Source organism: Myotis yumanensis, unplaced genomic scaffold (genome assembly GCF_028538775.1).
Source record: "Myotis yumanensis isolate MYYU_CA2020_CCGP unplaced genomic scaffold, mMyoYum1.0.hap1 SCAF_5, whole genome shotgun sequence".
Classification (NCBI taxonomy): Eukaryota; Metazoa; Chordata; class Mammalia; order Chiroptera; family Vespertilionidae; genus Myotis; species Myotis yumanensis.
Window position 1 is genome coordinate 35,686,894 of NW_027223756.1, and position 19,186 is coordinate 35,706,079.

At 41.1% G+C, this 19,186-nt stretch overlaps 1 protein-coding gene across 2 annotated transcripts in view; it reads left to right on the top strand.

The window, feature by feature from the left end:
- Positions 1 to 19,186, top strand: part of FNIP1 (folliculin interacting protein 1) — a 105,596-nt gene continuing 86,410 nt past the window's right edge. For both annotated transcript variants that reach the window (XM_070415058.1, XM_070415059.1), the window contains exon 1: positions 1 to 163. In XM_070415058.1, the coding sequence (XP_070271159.1) occupies positions 72 to 163 (92 nt within the window). In that variant the 5' untranslated portion in view covers positions 1 to 71. The remainder of the gene's footprint in view (positions 164 to 19,186) is intronic.

A 19,186-nucleotide genomic window follows, 5' to 3' on the forward strand; every position in this document is an offset into this window, starting at 1 on the left:
GCAGGGCGGCTCTAGAAGCGGGGGCCTAGCAAAGCACCCCGAGGAGCGACCCCGGTCTGGCCGTCGCCAGCATGGCCCCTACGCTGTTCCAGAAGCTCTTCAGCAAGAGGAACGGGTCGGGCGCGCCCGGTCGGGACGCGCGGGACCCGGATTGCGCGTTCAGGTAGGGCGCTGCGGGCGGGGGGCGCGGAGCCGACGGCCCGCTGGCTCCGGGCTCCAGAGGCGCTGGGGCAGTCGGTGTCCACGTCCGCGCGGCCCCGCGGTGTTGGGAGCGGGACCCGGGTCGCGGTCGGCGGGGCCAGGCGGCTGCGGGCCTGCGCTGGAGGGTCCGAGCGAGGTCCTCTCTCCCCACCCCCCACCCCGGGTCGCCCCTTCCCTCTCCTCCGGGTCGGTTTGTTTACGTCCTGCTCAGGAGCTACGCGCGGCTCTGCCCCTCCGGACCGAGCGCCGCGGCCTGAACGTAGGGTCCACACGCTTTTCTGGCGGCGAGCGGAGTTGGGCGCGGGCTGGATTGGACCTCAGCCGCCGTCCTCCAGGCGGAGAAGTTCTCCCCTCCTCCCCGTGACCAGTCGCCCTCTGGGTGCTCCGTTCCAGCTTGGTTGGTGGTGTGGAGAGAGCTGCACGTTCTGGCCGACCGTCCGCGTGTAGGGAAGGCTGGAGGAGCGAGTGGGCAAGATGCCGTCCTTGCAGGTTTCTTGGAAGCTAAAATTGGAGGTGTGCGGTTCCCGGACTGAGCGGCGTTAATGTTTTCGAAGGAAAAATGTGAAACCCAAGGGCTACGGTTCCTACTGACCAGACGGGAGCAGGACCGTAGAAAAGGACCATGGAATCATCCCCTTAGAGCTGTTACTAAAAGGAATCTTTAAAAATGGAAACCGATCGCAACATACTCTGTGATACTACAGGCTTTGTTAATGTTTGGTTGCAAAACCTGTTGCTGGTAGAAAAACTTTTTTAAATTGTCAGACAATATAATAAAAACCCGAGTTCAAGGTAGAATTTAGTCGCCAAACTGCATTTGAAGAAGAGATTATGTCTTTCAAAACAGCCTTCATACTTGTGTGGTGTGGAAACTTTGTATATATAGCTAGGCTAAATGTCAAATATCACTCATACCTGGTAGGATAGTGGAGAACCCAATTGTGCAGTGGTGGTAGGAAAAAATGAGAATCTGTTAAATTTTGCAACAGGCGAAAGTGTGAAATGACTACACTGGTTTAAAAGTTTTGATGTTAAAATTATTCACTCACTCCTGCTAATGCAGGTTACATTAGGAAATACTCAGTAATACATGTGGAATTGTAGTAGTAGATGGAAAGAAATTTAACAGACTTCAGGGGAAGACAAATTTCAGCTGTGAATATTTTGGAAAAGTGCTCAATATCCGTTTTCTAGGTTTTGGCTTTTTCTACTGGGAAACAGATGTATTACCATGCTCATTTAATGATCTTTTAAAAACGTTTCTTTAGTGTTTTCTTTTTGAAAAACGAAAGTGCAGCCTAGATAATACTGCATGGAGCCATCCAGTAATCAAGAGTCAGTAGAAAGCAGGTTTAGGAAGGATATTAAAAGTGTCCATTGTATAGGCTTTCTATTTCTGGGCAAAGATTGACTTTAGGATACTCAAGTTTCCAAGGGTCTCAAGTTATTCATGTGGAAAAACATCTTCATCTCTGTTTTCTAAAAATGTGAAGTCTACTATAAAGTTGTGTAATATTACTTTAGAGTTGCCAAAGCACTTTCTCAGTAGTTATCTCGTGTGGTATTTCACAACAACCTTGTGAGATAGGACAAGTAGCAGTATAGATAACTACAGGGCCCTTTTTCTAGTGGAAGTAAGAATTATGTGTAAGCCCAATAACTGCAGTATAATAAAGAAATGATTGCTTTAAAAATAAAGTGTGTATGAGTGTACATGTGAGAAAATGAAAACTGGTTAATGTCACACAACTAGTAACCTGCAGATCTTATTAACCCCACATCTTTTTAAAAACAATTTCATTGAGCTATAATTTACATACAATATAACAGCCATTTCAAGTACATTATGACTTGTATACAGTTATGTACTCACCACCTGTGAAGTTTTGGAACACTGGCCTCACTCAAAGAGTTCCCTCTTGCCCCTTTGCAGTCAGTCCTTAACTCCTCACCTAGGGCAATCACTGATCTGCTTTTTTTGTAATGACAGAAGTTTTGACTTTTTTAGAATTTCATATGGATGTAATCATACTGGTAATCAGGCTTGGACACAATTAACCATTAGCAACTAACTCTACCCCAGCCTCTAAGAAGTCAGTTCCTAGAGGAAGTAATAGAGTACAAGGCCCATTGGTGGTAAGCTGCAATAGGACTCTGATAGGAGAGGCTTTTGATAAAGAAAGTTTGGTAGCCTTTTAATAATTTCTTTCATGATTATCCCATTGGAAAAGATGGTTAGGGATCATCCCATTCCCTTCAGTCTTCTTCACTCTTATGATCCTTCCTGCTTGTTTTATCTAAGCTACTTTGAGATGGAGGTGAGTGTGAAGGGTGTCACAGGATATTTCAGTCATTTATAGAATTAAAACAATAGTTTGTTTTTATCCCTTAAAGAATTTTGGGAAGAAGGTGCATTTTAGCAGGTATTGCTTTATGCTTTCTCCATCAGGCTGCTTTCCAGTCGAAGTAAGAATTATGTGTAAGCCCAGTAACTGCAGTACATATGAAATGATTGTTTTAAAAGTAAAATTCTTGAAAAAAAGTTTAATTTGCTGAAGAAGGTTGTTTCATAGTTAAATGTCTGGAGGACATAATTCATGTTTTGTTCAAACATAGTTTCTATATTTTTGTTTTATTCCTAATGCATCAACATTTGCTCATACTGTCTGTAGCAGGAATTCTTAACCTGTTGAAACAACTTAATTGGTCTTTTGCCATCACTTTTTCCTTTCTCCAAACTATTCTCATTACTTTACCCTTAAAGAAGTGCAAATTCTGATCATGATCAGCAGGCAGGTGAGTATAGAATATCTTCATTTCAGTTATTTTAAGAATTCAGAGAGATAAGTTACATTAAGTACTTAATGCAGTGCTTACCATATGGCTTTCTGGAACCAGAAGTTGTTGTTAGTATGATGATTTCATGCTTATGTAAAGCCATTCAGTTTAGGCTCAAACTCCTTAAAGTGGTGCTGTATGGTGGTGTGTGGCTTTTGCCAAGTCTCTAGTCTTGACTTTAAAAAAATTGCCATAAAGTAATTTTTTTAAAGCATAGCCATTATTCTATTATTATACTTAACAAATTTTAAATATCATCTATTCTTAGTCTACATTCAAATTTTCTTGATTGTCTCAAAATGTCTTTTTTTTTTTTAAAGAAGTCTTTATTATTTTTTTAAAATATATTTTATTGATTTTTTACAGAGAGGAAGGGAGAGGGATAGAGAGTCAGAAACATCGATGAGAGAGAAACATCGATCAGCTGCCTCCTGCACATTCCCTACTGGGGATGTGCTCGCAACCAAGGTACATGCCCTTGACCGGAATCGAACCTGGGACCCCTGAGTCCGCAGGCTGACGCTCCATCCACTGAGCCAAACCGGGAGGGCTCAAAGTGTCTTTTTATAGTAGGTTTGTTTGAATCAGAATCTTAAGAGTGAATATTGCATTTGCATTTATGTTGCTTAAATAATTTTTATTCTATAACATCCCCCTGTTCCCTTTAAATGTGATTTGTTATTGAAAGTGGGTTATTGCCGAAGCCGGTTTGGCTCAGTGGATGGAGCGTCGGCCTGCGGACTGAGGGGTCCCAGGTTCGATTCCGGTCAAGGGCATGTACCTGGGTTTCGGGCACGTCCCCAGTGGGAGATGTGCAGGAGGCAGCTGATCGATGTTTCTGACTCTCTGTCTCTCTCCCTTCCTCTCTGTGGAAAATCAATAAAATATATTTTTTTTAAAAAAGAAAGTGGGTTATTTATCCTGTAATATTTTCCACACACTCTATTTGGTTGTTTGCTTCCTTATAGTTTCCTTTAATTCACTGGTTCCCAGCAAATTGTGTTTTAATAAGCCCCTTCCAGCTGATTCTGATGCTCAACTATGAGATCCACTGTTACAACCTATTCTCTATTTCCTTCAGACTGGAAGTTAGAAACTTTATTAGATTTAGATTCAACTTTTTTTTAATAAAAATATTCCATAGATGTAGTTGTATACTTCCTATCCATCAGAGTTACATAATGTCTGGTTGTCCCACTGTTAGTGATGCTAAAGATTGATTAGTGATTTCAACCTTATTCTTTACTATAAAATTCTCCTTTCACTAATGATTTTACCATCTTTTGTTGATTTTTGCAGAATTCATATCTTGTTAGGGGTTGTGACATGGTGATATCCTGAATCTTTAATTCTTTCTGGATTTATTTCCTAGAAGAACTTTTCTCTGATTACATACTTTGTTACTCTTTGCCACAGGAGAGACAGCATAAAAGTGTGATTGTTTTCCTTTATCATTTTTTCAGAATAGTTTATAATGAATTGTTTAGTGAAGGTTTTCATTTTAATAATCATTTTATTATCATCATGAGTTCTTGGATTTTAATGTATTAATCCATTATAGTCAAATTGTCCCATGTTTGGCCATTGGAAGACTTCGAATTTATGTGCCCTTTTGGTGTGATCTCATTAGCCTTTGATAATGTCTTGCTTCCTTTTGGCCTTAATTCCCCTCTCCCTTTCCTATGGTTTTATTACCTGGGACTTAGGTTAGATTCTGGGATGTGCCATGCTGTGCTGTTTCCCTGTTCTTGGTATAGTCTTCTGTACCTTTCCATTTAGTTTTTTGTTGTGATGATCTGCATTTATCCTACTTACCCTTCTTTCTCCAGGAAGCCTTTTCTGATTTCTCCCAGACTGAGTTGGGATTCACTGTAATTTCTTCCATAGCTTATTTCCTTCTGAGGCATTTATCACAGTTGTCATTACATTGTCTGCATCTCTCTTCTTTACTTGAGAGCTCCCTTCAACTTCAAGGTGTATTTTGGAGTTAGAACTCTTTGGAACCACCTGATGGGTTGTTTGTGGGGAACAGATACATACGTTTCTGTCTGGAGTAGTTATGTGGACATGATTTTCTGAGGGAGAATATAATATTGTGGAGGTCTATCTTGGAACACCCTCTCTCCTATTTCCTATCAGAGCACACTGCTTATATCCTTGATAGCCCTTTTTACAATTTATCTGTTTTCCCCGAGCGCATATTGTTGTGCCGGTGTACACAATGCCTGAGTATATGCTTACTAAATATGTATAGAATGAATATATGAAATTATTTTGAGGGCAGATGGAGAGAATCAAAAGTTCTGTTTTGGACATTTGGTCTAGTTTTAATTGCTAATGAAATACCCACTTAGAGATACCTAGTTGACAGATAATAAAGTAAATCTGGAGTTCACAGTAGAATTGGGACTTACTGTCGATATTAAAACTAAGGAAATGCATGAGATTATATAGAAAGAAGGTGTGGACAGATAATTGGAAAAGAATAGGACTTTGCTCTCAGAAATGAAAAATGTACAGATATGAGAGAGCAACGTCTATAAAAAAGGAATGGCCGAGAGAGAGAGGGGAGAGCCAGGGGTGTGTGTGGTATTAGGAAAGTTTAGAAATGGAAGTGTTTCAAAAATGATGGAATGATGAACTGTTTTGTATGCTGATTGCTGATAGGCCTTGTGAGATGAGAAACAGAAAAATATCCATTGGCTTTGTCAAGTTGGAGATAATTGGTGATTTTAATGTGTGTGTGTGGTTTTTTTTTTGAGGAGGCATATTTCAGGAGTGAGTGAAATGGATGTGGAGTAAATGAGAGCTAAGGAAATGGCTTCACTCTTAAAGCATTCTATTTCTGTAGGAGAAACAGTCTGTAGTGCTGAGTTATTTTTTTCTCTTTCAGTATTCTGATTTTATTTCACATTTGAGCTTCTGAAGTTCATAAAAACCAGCTTCTTTTTAAAAAAAAAACAACTTTATTTTTGACAGTATTATATATGTCTCCTAAAAGCTAGCTTCTTAATATTGTCAATATCTGTAAGAATCATATTTCAGAAGTTTTTAAAAACTCTTTATTGTTGAAAGTATTACATAAGTCTCCTTTTCCCCCCATTGACCTCTCCCCAGCTGCTCCCACCCTTTAGCACATGCCCTCACCCCCCTACTGTCTGTGAGAAGTTTTGTTTTTTCAATGTGATTTTTAGAGGGTGTCCCAAAATTCACGCAAGAAGTAATTTTGATAGAAAACACAGGTTTATAATTAAAAATTGTAAATTTTTTATTGATTCATAAAGTATACAGTATAGGATTATGTATGGAATAGCATATCGGGTAAATGGCCTCCACGGCTTTGCTGGCACATACACACTCTTTTGTTGAAATTTTCCATGACCGTTCTGCATAAATGTGGCTGAATTTCGTTGATACAGCGCTCAATTTCCTCCTTCAAGGCGTGGGTGGTCGTGGGCTTGTTGGCATAAACCTTAGACTTCAAAAAACCCCAAAGAAAAAAGTCCAATGGCGTTAAATCGCATGATCTGGGCGGCCAATTCTGATCACCAAAACGGGAAATTACACGACCAGGAAATGACTCATGCAGTAATTGTTTCTCAGGCTGTATGGCATGTGGCACCGTCTTGTTGAAACCACCTGTCATCCACATCCATATCTTGTAATTTAGGCACAAAAAACTGGATTATCATGTCGCGATAGCGAGCACCATTAACTGTTATTGCCTGAGCAGCTGCATTTCAGTCATGGAAAATTTCAACAAAAGAGTGCGTATGTGCCAGCAAAGCCGTGGAGGCCATTTACCCGATATGCTATTCCATACATAACCCTATACTGTATACTTTATGAATCAATAAAAAATTTACAATTTTTAATTATAAACCTGTGTTTTCTATCAAAATTACTTCTTGCGTGAATTTTGGGACACCCTTTATAAAGATATGCTGCATTTACAAGGGCTTTTATTATTTTAAAAATACTACCCTCCATTAATTACACCTTTTAATCTTATATTAGAAATAATGGTTATAATCTTTACAGAGAATCCTGTATGATCGTATCTTTTTTTTTTAATATATTTTATTGATTTTTTACAGAGAGGAAGGGAGAGGGATAGGGAGTTAGAAACATCGATGAGAGAGAAACATCGATCAGCTGCCTCCTGCACACTCCCCACTGGGGATGTGCCTGCAACCAAGGTACATGCCCTGACTGGAATCAAACCTGGGACCCTTGAGTCTGCAGGCCGAGGTTCTATCCACTGAGCCAAACCGGTCAGGGCGATCATATCTTATTAAAGTGGAAAATTGAGAATTATAAGTAAATACATGTCAATAATCTGTGGTATCAATAGTTATTTGTAAGTGTTTAATTTTGCAGTAAGAATTGCAAATATATTAATTTGATTTGCTTTTCTATCTCTAAGTAGTGCTGTTAAATTTTTTAGAACCATGTTTATTGAAAGAAAATAGGTTAGTGAAAAATACAGCTTCAATAGTTTTAAAACTTGAACCTCATTTCATACTAATATAATAATTATTGTCTTAAATCTGATGAGTTTAAATTATCCTTTAGAAAATATTTGCCTTAAAAAAAGCTTTCCTGTATAAAAAGTAACAGAACTTCTTTATTTAAAGGAGCCCTAAACCATTCTCACATGGTCCTCTGTTTCTGTTCTTGGCACCAATGTGCTGTTAGTCTACCATGTTGAAAAATCAGAGAATCATCTTTTACAAAATCCAAACTCCTAAATCTGGCATGTCATTTTCTTCTGGAGTTAAAGCTTTGTGTGTTCGACCAGAGTTCAGATTCCTGCCTCAATAGTTTCTGTAAATATAACCTTGGGAAGCAGTATGTTGTCATTAAAGTTTGGCTATATATGTGCATGTCAGTGAGGGAGTGGATGCTAGAGATACAGTCCTTCCCATCTTAGAGTTTTTGTGATTTTTAAATCCTCCCAGAGGATATGTTTTCATTGATGAGAGAGAGAGAGAGAGAGAGAGAGAGAGAGAGAGAGAGAGAAGGAGAAGAGATAACGACTGCTTCCTGTACATGCCCCGACCAGGAATCGAACCTGTGATACTTTGGTGCAGGGGACCACGCTCCAACTGAACCACACTGGCCAAGACTAGAGTTGTTTTGAGGATTAAATGACATGGGAAGCACTCAGATGTTAGAATTCCGTCTCAAATTTCCTTCTCCCTCAGTTTATCCTTTCTGGTCTTCTAATTTTTCCTCTAGTTATGGATTCTGAACCAGACTAACATTTCTTGAGAATAATCTGGTTTATGTATTTGCACACTATTTAGAATAATAAGCAAAGACACATCTTTTTTAAAAAAATTTTTATTGTTGAAAGTATTACACATGTTCCCCCTCCCCTTTCTCCCCCATTGATCTCTTCCACCCCACAACACATCTTTCTTTAAAGTCTTAATAGAACTCATGGTTTCTCTGTATTTCCCCATCATGGCAATTATTTTCTTACGTTGTAGTTGCTTGTTTATGAATCTACTGTAAGCCCAGTGCACGGATTCATGTACCGGTAGGGTCCCTTGGCCTGGCCTGTGGGAATCGGGCCGAAACACACTCTCTGACATCCCCCGTGAGGTCCCAGACTCTGAGAGGGTAGTTCTCGGGTGATGCACCCCGAAATAGGGCTCCCTCCTCTGATTCCGGGTGCGTCACCCGAGGACTGTAGCTGCCAAGTCACCGCAGCTTGGCAGCTCCTGCACTGAGCATCTGCCCCCCTGGTGGTCATTGTGCGTCATAGCTACCAGTCGGATGGTCGAACGGTCAGATGGTCACTTAGGCTTTTATATATATACTAGAGGCCTGGTGCACAAAAATTTGTGCACTCAGGGGAGTCCCTCAGCCCGGCCTGTGCCCTCTCGCAGTCTGAGACCCCTCGGGGGATAACCACCTGCTGGCTTAGGCCCGCTCCCCCGGGGATTGGGCCTAAGCTGGCAGTCAGCCATCCCTCTGGCAGCCCGGAAGCCCTTGGGGGATGTCCACTTGCCAGCAGGGAGCAGGCCTAAGCTGCAGTCGGACATCCTTAGTGCTGCTGAGGAGGCGGGAGAGGCTCCCGCCACCACTGCTGTACTGGCAGCCATCAGCCTGGCTTGTGGCTGAGCAGAGCTCCCCCTGTGGGAGGTCACTGACCACCAGGGGGCAGCTCCTGCATTGAGTGTCTGCCCCCTGGTGGTCATTGTGTGTCATAGTGACCAGTCATTCCCAGTCGTTCTACTGTTAGGGTCAGTTTGCATATTACCCTTTTATTATATAGGATAGAGGCCTGGTGCATGGGTGGAGGCCGGCTATTTGCCCTGAAGGGTGTCCTGGATCAGGGTGGGGGTCCTGCTGGGGTGCCTGGCCAGCCTGGGTGAGGGGCTGAGGGCTGTTTTCAGACTGGCCACACCCCCTTCAGGGTGGGGGTCTCTGCTGGAGTGCCTGGTCAGCCTGAGTGAGGGGCTGAGGGCCGTTTTCAGGCTGGCCACACCCCCTTCAGGGAGGAGGATCCTGCTGGGGTGCCTGGCCAGCCTGGGTGAGGGGCTGATGGCTGTTTGCAGGCTGGCCAAGCCCCCCAGTGGGGACCCTCAGCCCATGAGGATGTGGCCAGCCTGAGTGAGTGGCTGATGGCTGTTTGTAGGCTGGCCAAGCCCCCCAGCAGGGACCCTCACCCCATGAGGGTGTGGCCATCCTGGGTGAAGGGCTGATGGCTGTTTGCAGGCTGGCCATGGCCCCCAGCCACCCAAGCTCCCAGTGGAGGCTGGCTGGAAGCAGGTATCTGGGATTTATTTATCTTCTATAATTGAAACTTTGTTGCCTTGAGTGGAGGCCACAGCCAGCCAGGGCAGGGGGGAAGCTTGGCTTCCTCCATTGCTGGGGCAACCAAGCCTCCTGCTTGCTCCAGCTCCGTCACTGTCGGCCGCCATCTTGGTTGGGTTAATTTGCATATAGTCGCTCTGATTGGCTGATGGGCGTGACTTGGGCATAGCAGAGGTGTGGTCAATTTGCATGTTTCTCCTTTATTAGATTAGACTAGTAGACTAGAGGCCCCATGCACGAAATTTATGCATTGGTAGGTTCCCTAGGCCTGGCTGGTGATCAGGCCGGCTGCTGGCCAGGGCCTTCCTTCACTTTGTGCTGCTCCCTGGTGGTCAGCGCATGTCATAGTAAGCGATTGAACTCCCGGTTTCCCAGTCAAACTCCCACAGGGACAATTTGCATATTAGCCCTTTATATATTTAGAATATATAGATATCCTTCACTAGATTGTAAGTTCCATAAGAGCATAGTCTTTAACTTGTTCAGTGCTGTATTCTTGGTGCTTGGTTCACAGAAAGCATTCAATAAATATTTGATGAATGTATGAATGAATGAATAAAAATAATCACCGAGCCCTGGCCAGTTGAGCATTGTCCCATGCATCAAAAGGTCATTGGTTTGATTCCCAGTCAGGGTACATGCCTGGGTTGTGGGCTTGATCCCCAGTAGGGGTTGTGCAGTAGGCAGCCAATTGATGGTTCTCTCTCATCAAAGTTCCTCTCTCTCCCTCTCTCTCTTTAAAGTCAATAAAACCATATTTTAAAAAAGTAAAAATAAGTGTCCTGAATGTTAGAAAAAAAGTCACTGAGTTGAAAACATTTTCATTCATTTAACAAAGGTGTTTCTGTTTTATTTGCCTAAAGTAATTATTCACTTAAATGAGTAATTTAAGCAGGTTTTTACCAATTTAAAGGAAAATTTCATTGTTATTTTTATGCTTTTAAGATGGCAAGGGTGGTCTGATTTTCCAGAAATAGATAGATACTCTATTTGCATTTCTTATAACACTTCATACTTTCCCTATCACTTACTACATTCAGAATTTCTGTGTGCATGTGTATACACATAGATATCTTCCCTGACATATTCAGTATTTTCTGAATGGATAAAAGAATGAATAGATGAACTAATGTATTCTTTTTGGCAGTGAGAGTTTATTTCAAGAATACAAAAGGTTTTAGAGTACATGGGATTCTTTTTCCATTTAAGCATTCTGGGTCCTTAGACCCTATAAGATTGTTAAGCAGACCTTATGGGTAACTAGAATAACAACTTAAACTATCTCTTTGGGACCTGCTTCCTTGTACTTACACTGCTCAATATAGAATATCCCTTGATACAACAGCTTTTTTTTCAGTGTCACCCCAGAGGTGGTTTACCACTGTCATGTACTTTCAGTTCTTCCTAGTCAAATCCTAATGGTTAGGATGGCAGAGTTGGTTAAAAGAGCATGTGGGATAAGCTATTTCAGTTTATACAGTTACTAGAGGCCCAGTGCACAAAATTCATGCTGGGGGGTGGGCGGCGGTCTCTCAGCCTGGCCTGAACCCTCTCCAGTCCAGGACCCCTCGGGGGATGTCCGACTGCTGGTTTCGGACATCCCTCTCGCAATCTGGGACCGCTGGCTCCTAACCGCTCACATGCCTGCCTTCCTGATTGCTCCCTAACTGCTCTCCCCTGCTGGTCTGATCACTCCCTAACTGCTCTCCCCTGCCAGCCTGATTGCGCCCTAACTGCTCTCCCCTGCCGGCCTAATCACCCCCTAATTGCTCTCCCCTGCCGGCCTGATGGCCCCTAACTGCTCTCCATTGCTGGCCTGATCGCCCCTATCCGCCTCTGCTTTGGCCCCCGCCACCGTGACTTTGAAAGGATGTCCAGAAGACATCTAGTCTAATTAGCATGTTACCCTTTTATTAGTATGGATCAGTGATTCTCAACCTTCTGGCCCTCATGTTATGACCAAACCATAAAGTTATTTTCGTTGCTACTTCATAACTGTAATGTTGCTACTGTTATGAATCATAATGTAAATATCTGATATGCAGGATGGTCTTAGGCAACCCCTGTGAAAGGGTCGTTCGACTGCCAAAGGGGTTGCGACCCACAGGTTGAGAACCGCTGGTGTAGATGGTCTCAATTGTAGGATGCAACTGGCAGGCTCTTTGTAGTTTTGGGGCTGCTTACTTCCCACCTTGTTTTGATCTGTTATGTAATTTTTAAAGAATTGCATTTATATCCATTGTGAAGTTTATAAGAAGGAGAATAAAATGTATGTGTGATATGACTCCCATAAATAGGGATTTTTATATTAATTTTGATTAATTCCTAGTTACTTTACAGTATTAAACATGTTATATCTTTGTAGAATACAGAAATGTAATAGAAATTATTTGTGAATAATTTAAATATTTTAAATTTTTCCCAAAGACATACCTGAACATAGGTTAAACTTGAGACAGTAAATCCCTAGGTTAATATACCAGCTATGATATGAATGGCTCCAGGGCCCTTGGAACACCTGACTGACTTGCTAAGTAAGCTCATCACTTGTGTCAGTCTGACTCTAAATATAGCATGTTGAGCCTACCTGGTGTGCCTCAGTGGATTGAGCGCTGTACCATGGACAAAGATGTCCTGGGTTTGATTTCTGGTCAGGGCACATGCCTGGATTGCTGGCTTGATTCCCTCAGTAGGGGGTATGCAGGGGGCAGCTGATCGATGTGTCTCTCTCATCAGTGTTTCTGTTTCACCTTTCCCTACCTCTCTACCTAAAAATCAATTTAAAAACATTAAGAAAATAAATATAGTGTGTTGAAGTTTTTTGCCCCCAGGCCAATAGAACTGTGGTAGGAATTTACTTATAGTAAGACCCTCCTGATCTTGGAGGCAATTGCTTTTCCAATTATTTTGCTGTTTCTTTGAGGACAGTAAACCCTTGATTTTGTGGACCTCGGTTTAATGGACTTTGGATTTAATGGACAGAATTTCTGGTCCATATATCATATGTGAAAATTAACACCCTGTTAATTTAAAAATGCTTTTAACCAAGATTTGCTTCTACAGTGGGGCCTTGACTTACAAGTGTCCTGACTAACGAGTTTTTCGAGATACGAGCCATCTCTTGGCCGATTTTTTGCTTTGAGTTGCGAGCTAAAATTTGGGTTACGAGCCAGCTTCAGATACCCCACCGCTAGTTGGCGCAGCGAACGTCACAGTGAACGCCACAACATCAGCCCAGCATCACGTGTCTCACTCGTTCACTTTTTGATTTGACATACGAGTAATTTGAGTTACGAGCTCCGTCACGGAACGAATTAAACTCGTAAGTCAAGGCCCCACTGTAATTAAAATAACAGGTTATTTTTGTTATTAATTCACTGGTTGTTGTTATTTTTTAAGAATCCTCACCCAAGGATATTTTTTTCACTGATTTTTAGAGAGAGTGGAAAGGAAGCGGGGAGGAAAAGAGGGAAGGACCGAGAGAGAGAGAGAGAGAGAGAGAGAGAGAGAGAGACAAACAGACAGACACTGATTGGTTGCCTCCCTATGCACCTTGACCTTGGCCGGGATTCGAACCCATGGCCCTTGGTTGTGCAGGCCCACCCTCTGACCACTGAGTCGCAGGGGCCCGGCTTCATTGTTATTTTTTTATTAAAAAATATTTTGACTGATTTTTAGAGAAGAGAGGAAAGAAGAGGGATAGAGAGATAGAAACAGCGATAAGAGAGAAACATCAATTGGTTGCCTCTTGCATGCCCCCTACTGGGAATCGAGTCCACAATCAGGGCATGTGCCCTGACCAGGAATCCAACTGGTGACCTCTTGTTTCATGGCACAATGCTCAACCACTGAGCCACACCGATTGGGCTTCACTGTTTATTTTTAATAAATTTTAGCGAGTAGGCCATATGTTGGAAAGAACACTAGTAATTTTGCTGACATTAATAAATATTGCATATCTACAACTTTGGTCTACATAGAAATCTATGAGTCACCACTCATAAACAGTTTTGGGGAATGATCGGCATGTGATCATACCCCCATCACACCCAGTAACTGGTTCTGTTGGTGACTTTCTGCAGCATTTTTAACTCGGGATGTTCTGACTGTGTGCTAAGCCATGCCCCAGCCATGTGCATTTGTTTACTCAGGGTGACGGGAATGTACCCATTTACTAGACATATTCAGTATAATTTTAAAATTATAGTAATACATATAGAAAACTTTTCTGTGAAATTAAATTTTTCATACGTACTAAATTTAATTACACAAATGTGTCTACATAAGTAAAAACAGGTAAACTTGTCAACTTTTTAACTTGGATTAGGAAAAAAATTGGACCTTTGGCTTTAACGGACATCCCCTTGCCCCAATTAGTCCATTATATCGAGGTTTACTGTATTTACTTTTATATTTACAAATTGTATGAGTGTACTGTTTGTTAAGAAACGTATTCATCTTAGGCATTGTGTAGTAATATCCTGTATTGGTAAAGTTTTAGGTCTTAAACATACACACATGCACACACTCACACATACCCTTCCCCCTTCCTTCTGCCAATATTACAATGTTTGGTTACCTTAATAACATGATCAAGGTTAGCTATACTATTATATTGTAAATGTTCACTACTGAGCTAAGTATATTTTATGTTTTCTTGTAGTTAACTGCCTTTGAGAGGGCTCACCTTGCTTTCTTTTAAATCTTTAGCCAACTATTTCTACATCCTTCAACACTTTCCCCCCAAATACCTCTCAAAACAACTTATCTCTTAGTTAAACCTATCAGATACTTGATTAGTTCACTCTTTCTCTTCGCTTCGCTTCTCTTCTCTTCTCTTCTCTTCTCTTCTCTTCTCTTCTCTTCTCTTCTCTTCTCTTCTCTTTTCTTTCTTCTTTTTTTATCTCCTGCATATGTCCTTGGAACCCTCTGCCTTTCTCCATCTCTGGTTTAGACTACTTGTACTGTATGTCTGCTCCAAAGCATTGTCATGAGGCTTTCTTTGCCTTCCTCCTGGGAATGAATTCCTTTGACCTTTTTTTTTTTTGTTAGAATCTGTTGACTGGCTTCCATGACTTTTTCCTCTTTGGATTATCCCCTTGTTTGGGGTGCACATTTCCTCTAGGAGCTTTCTGAGAATGAGTGCTTGGGAGGTAACATTTTTTGAGACTTTCTTTTTATGTTTGGTTGTCAGGCTGGTAAATTCTATGTTGAGAATACTCAGAAATTTGGAGGCTTTGCTCCATTGTCTTCTGGCTTTCAATATTGCTACTGAGAGGGCCAAAACCATAACTCTCAACCCCCAGGAAGCTTTTGTTTCTAAGTCATAGATCAATTAAGAGGCTGTGCTAATGACTTAAGCAGAAAATGTGCAAACCAATGAATCCAGGTCACAGGGGTCCTCAAACTTTTTAAACGGGGGGCCAGTTCACTGTCCCTCAGACCGTTGGAGGGCCGGACTATAGTTTAAAAAAAACTATGAACAAATTCTTATGCACACTGCACATATCTTATTTTGAAGTAAAAAAACAAAACGGGAACAAATACAATATTTGTATTTGCATGTGGCCCTCGGGCCGTAGTTTGAGGACCCCCTGATCCAGGATATATTCCTCATCTACCTCCTTTATTGCGCCTCTTACCCTCCTGGGCAACTATCCCCTTGCTTTAATCACCCGAGGGCCAACTACCAGCCAAGGGGGTTGTTCCTATACTGTGGAGACCACTGAAATTATTTCAAACTAGCCAATCCTAAACCTGCTTAACTTGCTTACCCTTACTCTGCCTTGCCCATTCTTTCCTGCGAAAACCACACTTTATTGATACATTTTTCTCTCCTCTCCTCTAACTCCTGACCCACTCTGGTACTTCTTGTGGCCTGGTGTATTGTGGCTTGCCTCCTGTTTCTAGGGAACTGTGAATATAAACTCCTTCCTTCATGACAATCATATCCGTGTCTGTGTCTTACCATACCCAGTTAATATAAACAATATAGTTTTGTGAGTCTTGACAAATATATGCACCTGTATAATGAACCACTACAATGAAGATATAGAAGTTTTATCACCCCAAAAGTTCCCTTGTATCCCTTTTGTAGTCAGTTACCAACATCCATTTCCCTTGACCCCAGACAACTTCTGATCTGCTTTTGTCATTATAGATTAATTTTGCCTATTCTAAAATTTAATGTAAACATCAGAAGAATGTTTTTGAGATTCATTCATGTTTCTGATTGTTTCAGTAGCTAATTGTTTTTTTATGGAAGACCAATATTCCATTATATTGATATACTAAAATTTGTTTATCCATACACCAGTTGATAGATATTTGGATTATTTCCTGGGGGGCGGGGAGACTATTAGGTATACAGCTGCTATGAACCTTCATGTATAAGTCTTTGTATCAAAATGTTTTCATTTCTGTTGTGTAAGATACTTAAGTGGAATTGCTGGGTTGTAAGCAGGTGTATGTTTAACTTTATAAGAACCTGCCAAAATATTTTCCAAAGTGTTTGTACCATTATACTTTCTCATTGGCAATGTATGATAATTCTAGTTATCACTAACACTTGGTATCAGCCTTTTTAATTTTAGCAATTCTAGTGAGTGTATAGTGGCATTTCATTGTAGTTTCATTTGCCTTTCACTCATGCCCAGTGATGTTGAGCATATTTTTGTGCTTATTGGTTATTCATGTATCTTTTTTTGTAATGTGTCCAAATATTTTGCCATTTAAAATTTGGATTACTTCTTACTGTGAGTTGCAAGACTTTATGTAATATAAATATATATAATTTATTTTAGAGAGAGGAAGGGAGATAGTGAGGGAGGGACAGAGAGAGGGGGGCAGGAAGAGAGAGAGAGAGAGACATCAATTAGTTGCCTCCTGCAGGTGCCCAGAATGGGGATCAAACCCACAACCTGGACATGTACCCTGACTGGGAATCGAACCTGCCAGACCTTTTGGTGTACAGGATGATGCTCTGATCAATTGAACCACACTGGCCGAGGCTTTTCATATATTTTGGAAAAAAGTTTTTTGTTAGATAATATGTATTGTTAATTTTCTTTGGTCTCTGGTTTGCCTCTTTTTTAAAAAAAATACGTTTTTATTAATTTCTGCGAGATGAAGGGAGAAGGGGGGGAGGGATAGAAACATCAATGATGAGAGAGAATCATTGAGCAGCTGCCTTCTGTATGCCCCCTACTGGAGATCGAGCCCAGAACCCAGGCATGTGTCCTTGACTGGAACTGAACCAGGGACCCTTCAGTCCATAGGCCGACACTCTATCCACTGAGCCAAACCAGCTAGGACAGATTGTCTGTCTTTGAAATGGATATAAGTTTTTTTTAAAATAAGCTATTTATGGAAGAATAATATACTTAAAAATATACACACATTTTTAATTATTCAGTTCAACAAATTTATACACAGTGCCAAATAGTACTCAGCTCAAGAAACAGAACTTTGCTTGTGCCCCTCTTGATCCCCACTATCCTGACTTTTAACACCAGGGATTGATTTTGCCTGATTTCGAGCTTTATTTAAATGGAATTATAGATATGCATTCTTCTTTGTCTTCTTTTTTTGCTCAACGTTATGTTTTAATATATCCATATCATCTGTGTGGTCTAGTTTATTCTCATTGCTGTAAGCCAGGATTTCTCAAACTTGGCCCTTTGGCATTTTTGATGGGATAATTCTTTGTTATGGGTGGCTCTCCTGTGCATTGAAGGATGTTTACCAGAATCCTGATCTTTATCCACTAGATGCCAGTAGCACCTCCCCCCCCCCCCAAGTTGTTACAACCTGATCATATCCAGACGTTGACAAATGTCCCCTGGGGGGGCAAAATCATCCCTGGTTGAGAACTACTGCAGTACAATATTCCATTGTGTGAGTAGGCCACAGTTTATTTACCCAGGCTGTTGTGTTGATGGATATTTAGATAATTTATAGTTTGAGCTTGTAATGAATAATGCTGTTAGGAACTTTTATGTACAAGTTTTTTTTGGAAGATATATGTACCTTGAATTGAATTTATAAGTTAGATGGTATGTATATGTTTAGCTTTATTATATTTTGCCACATTATTTTCTAAATTGGTTATACCAGTTTTAATTCTATCAGTTATGTATCAGAATCCCATTAGCTTCACAGGCTTGAATGTGAACTGTGTATTTTTGAAGTTTAGGGCCCGAGTTAATCTTTTTTGGTGTACTCTGGCACCGTAAATGACACACAGAAGATGCCAGTTGCTGAGTGCATAAAGGCATGATTTTTGGCCTTTAATGTCCTATGATCCTTGTGACATATGGCTTAACTCTGGCCATTGAGAAGCAGTTAGTTACCCATTAGAGGTTGTTCTTTTCTAAGTTGGTGACAGGGTCTTCCTCCCTGCCAACAACAGCAGTTTCTGGGCTTTGTAGATGAGGCCATATTTTCATTTTCTTGGTGAGTTTTATATCTTTATATATATATATATATATATGTTTATATATATGTATATAATTTTATTGATTTTTAGAGAGGAAGGGAGAGGGAAAGAGAGATAGAAACATCAATGATAAGAGAAAATCATTGATCAGCTGCTTCCTGTATGCCCCCGTATTGGGGATCGAGCCCACAATCCAGGCATGTGCCCTTGACCGGTATCAAACCCGGACCCTTCAGTCCATAGGCTGATGCTCTGTCCACTGACCCAAACCAGCTAGGGAGAGAGTTTCATATCTTAATACAAGTGTCAAAGCCAAATGTCAGTAATGGTAATTTCAAAGGTTTACTGAAATCAATCATTTTTAAGCTTTGTCATTCAAACAAGATTTGCCAGTCAAATGAGAATCTGTTTTTCCTTTTATGATGTGACTATATTTTTACAGAGGGATGTCTTTTTTTAAAAATATATTTTATTGATTTTTTCACAGAGAGAAAGAGAGAGGGATAGAGAGTTAGAAACATCGATGAGAGAGACACATCGATCAGTTGCTTCCTGCACACTCCCTACTGGGGATGTGCCCGCAACCAAGGTACATGCCCTTGACCGGAATTGAACCTGGGACCTTTCAGTCCACAGGCCGACGCTCTACCCACTGAGTCAAACCAGTTAGGGCCAGAGGGATGTCTTTTGTGTGCATATGAATATATTTAACCTTTGCAGGTATTGTGCATATTCCTTAAATGTTAAAGGCAGATGCTCTGCCCTTCTTAGTTTTTCAAAAGCACGTATCATTACAATTGCATCACAACCACCATCATTATTACCATGTTGCTTATGTATGAAACTTCATATATTGTATATATGCATATAGGTGTATACTTT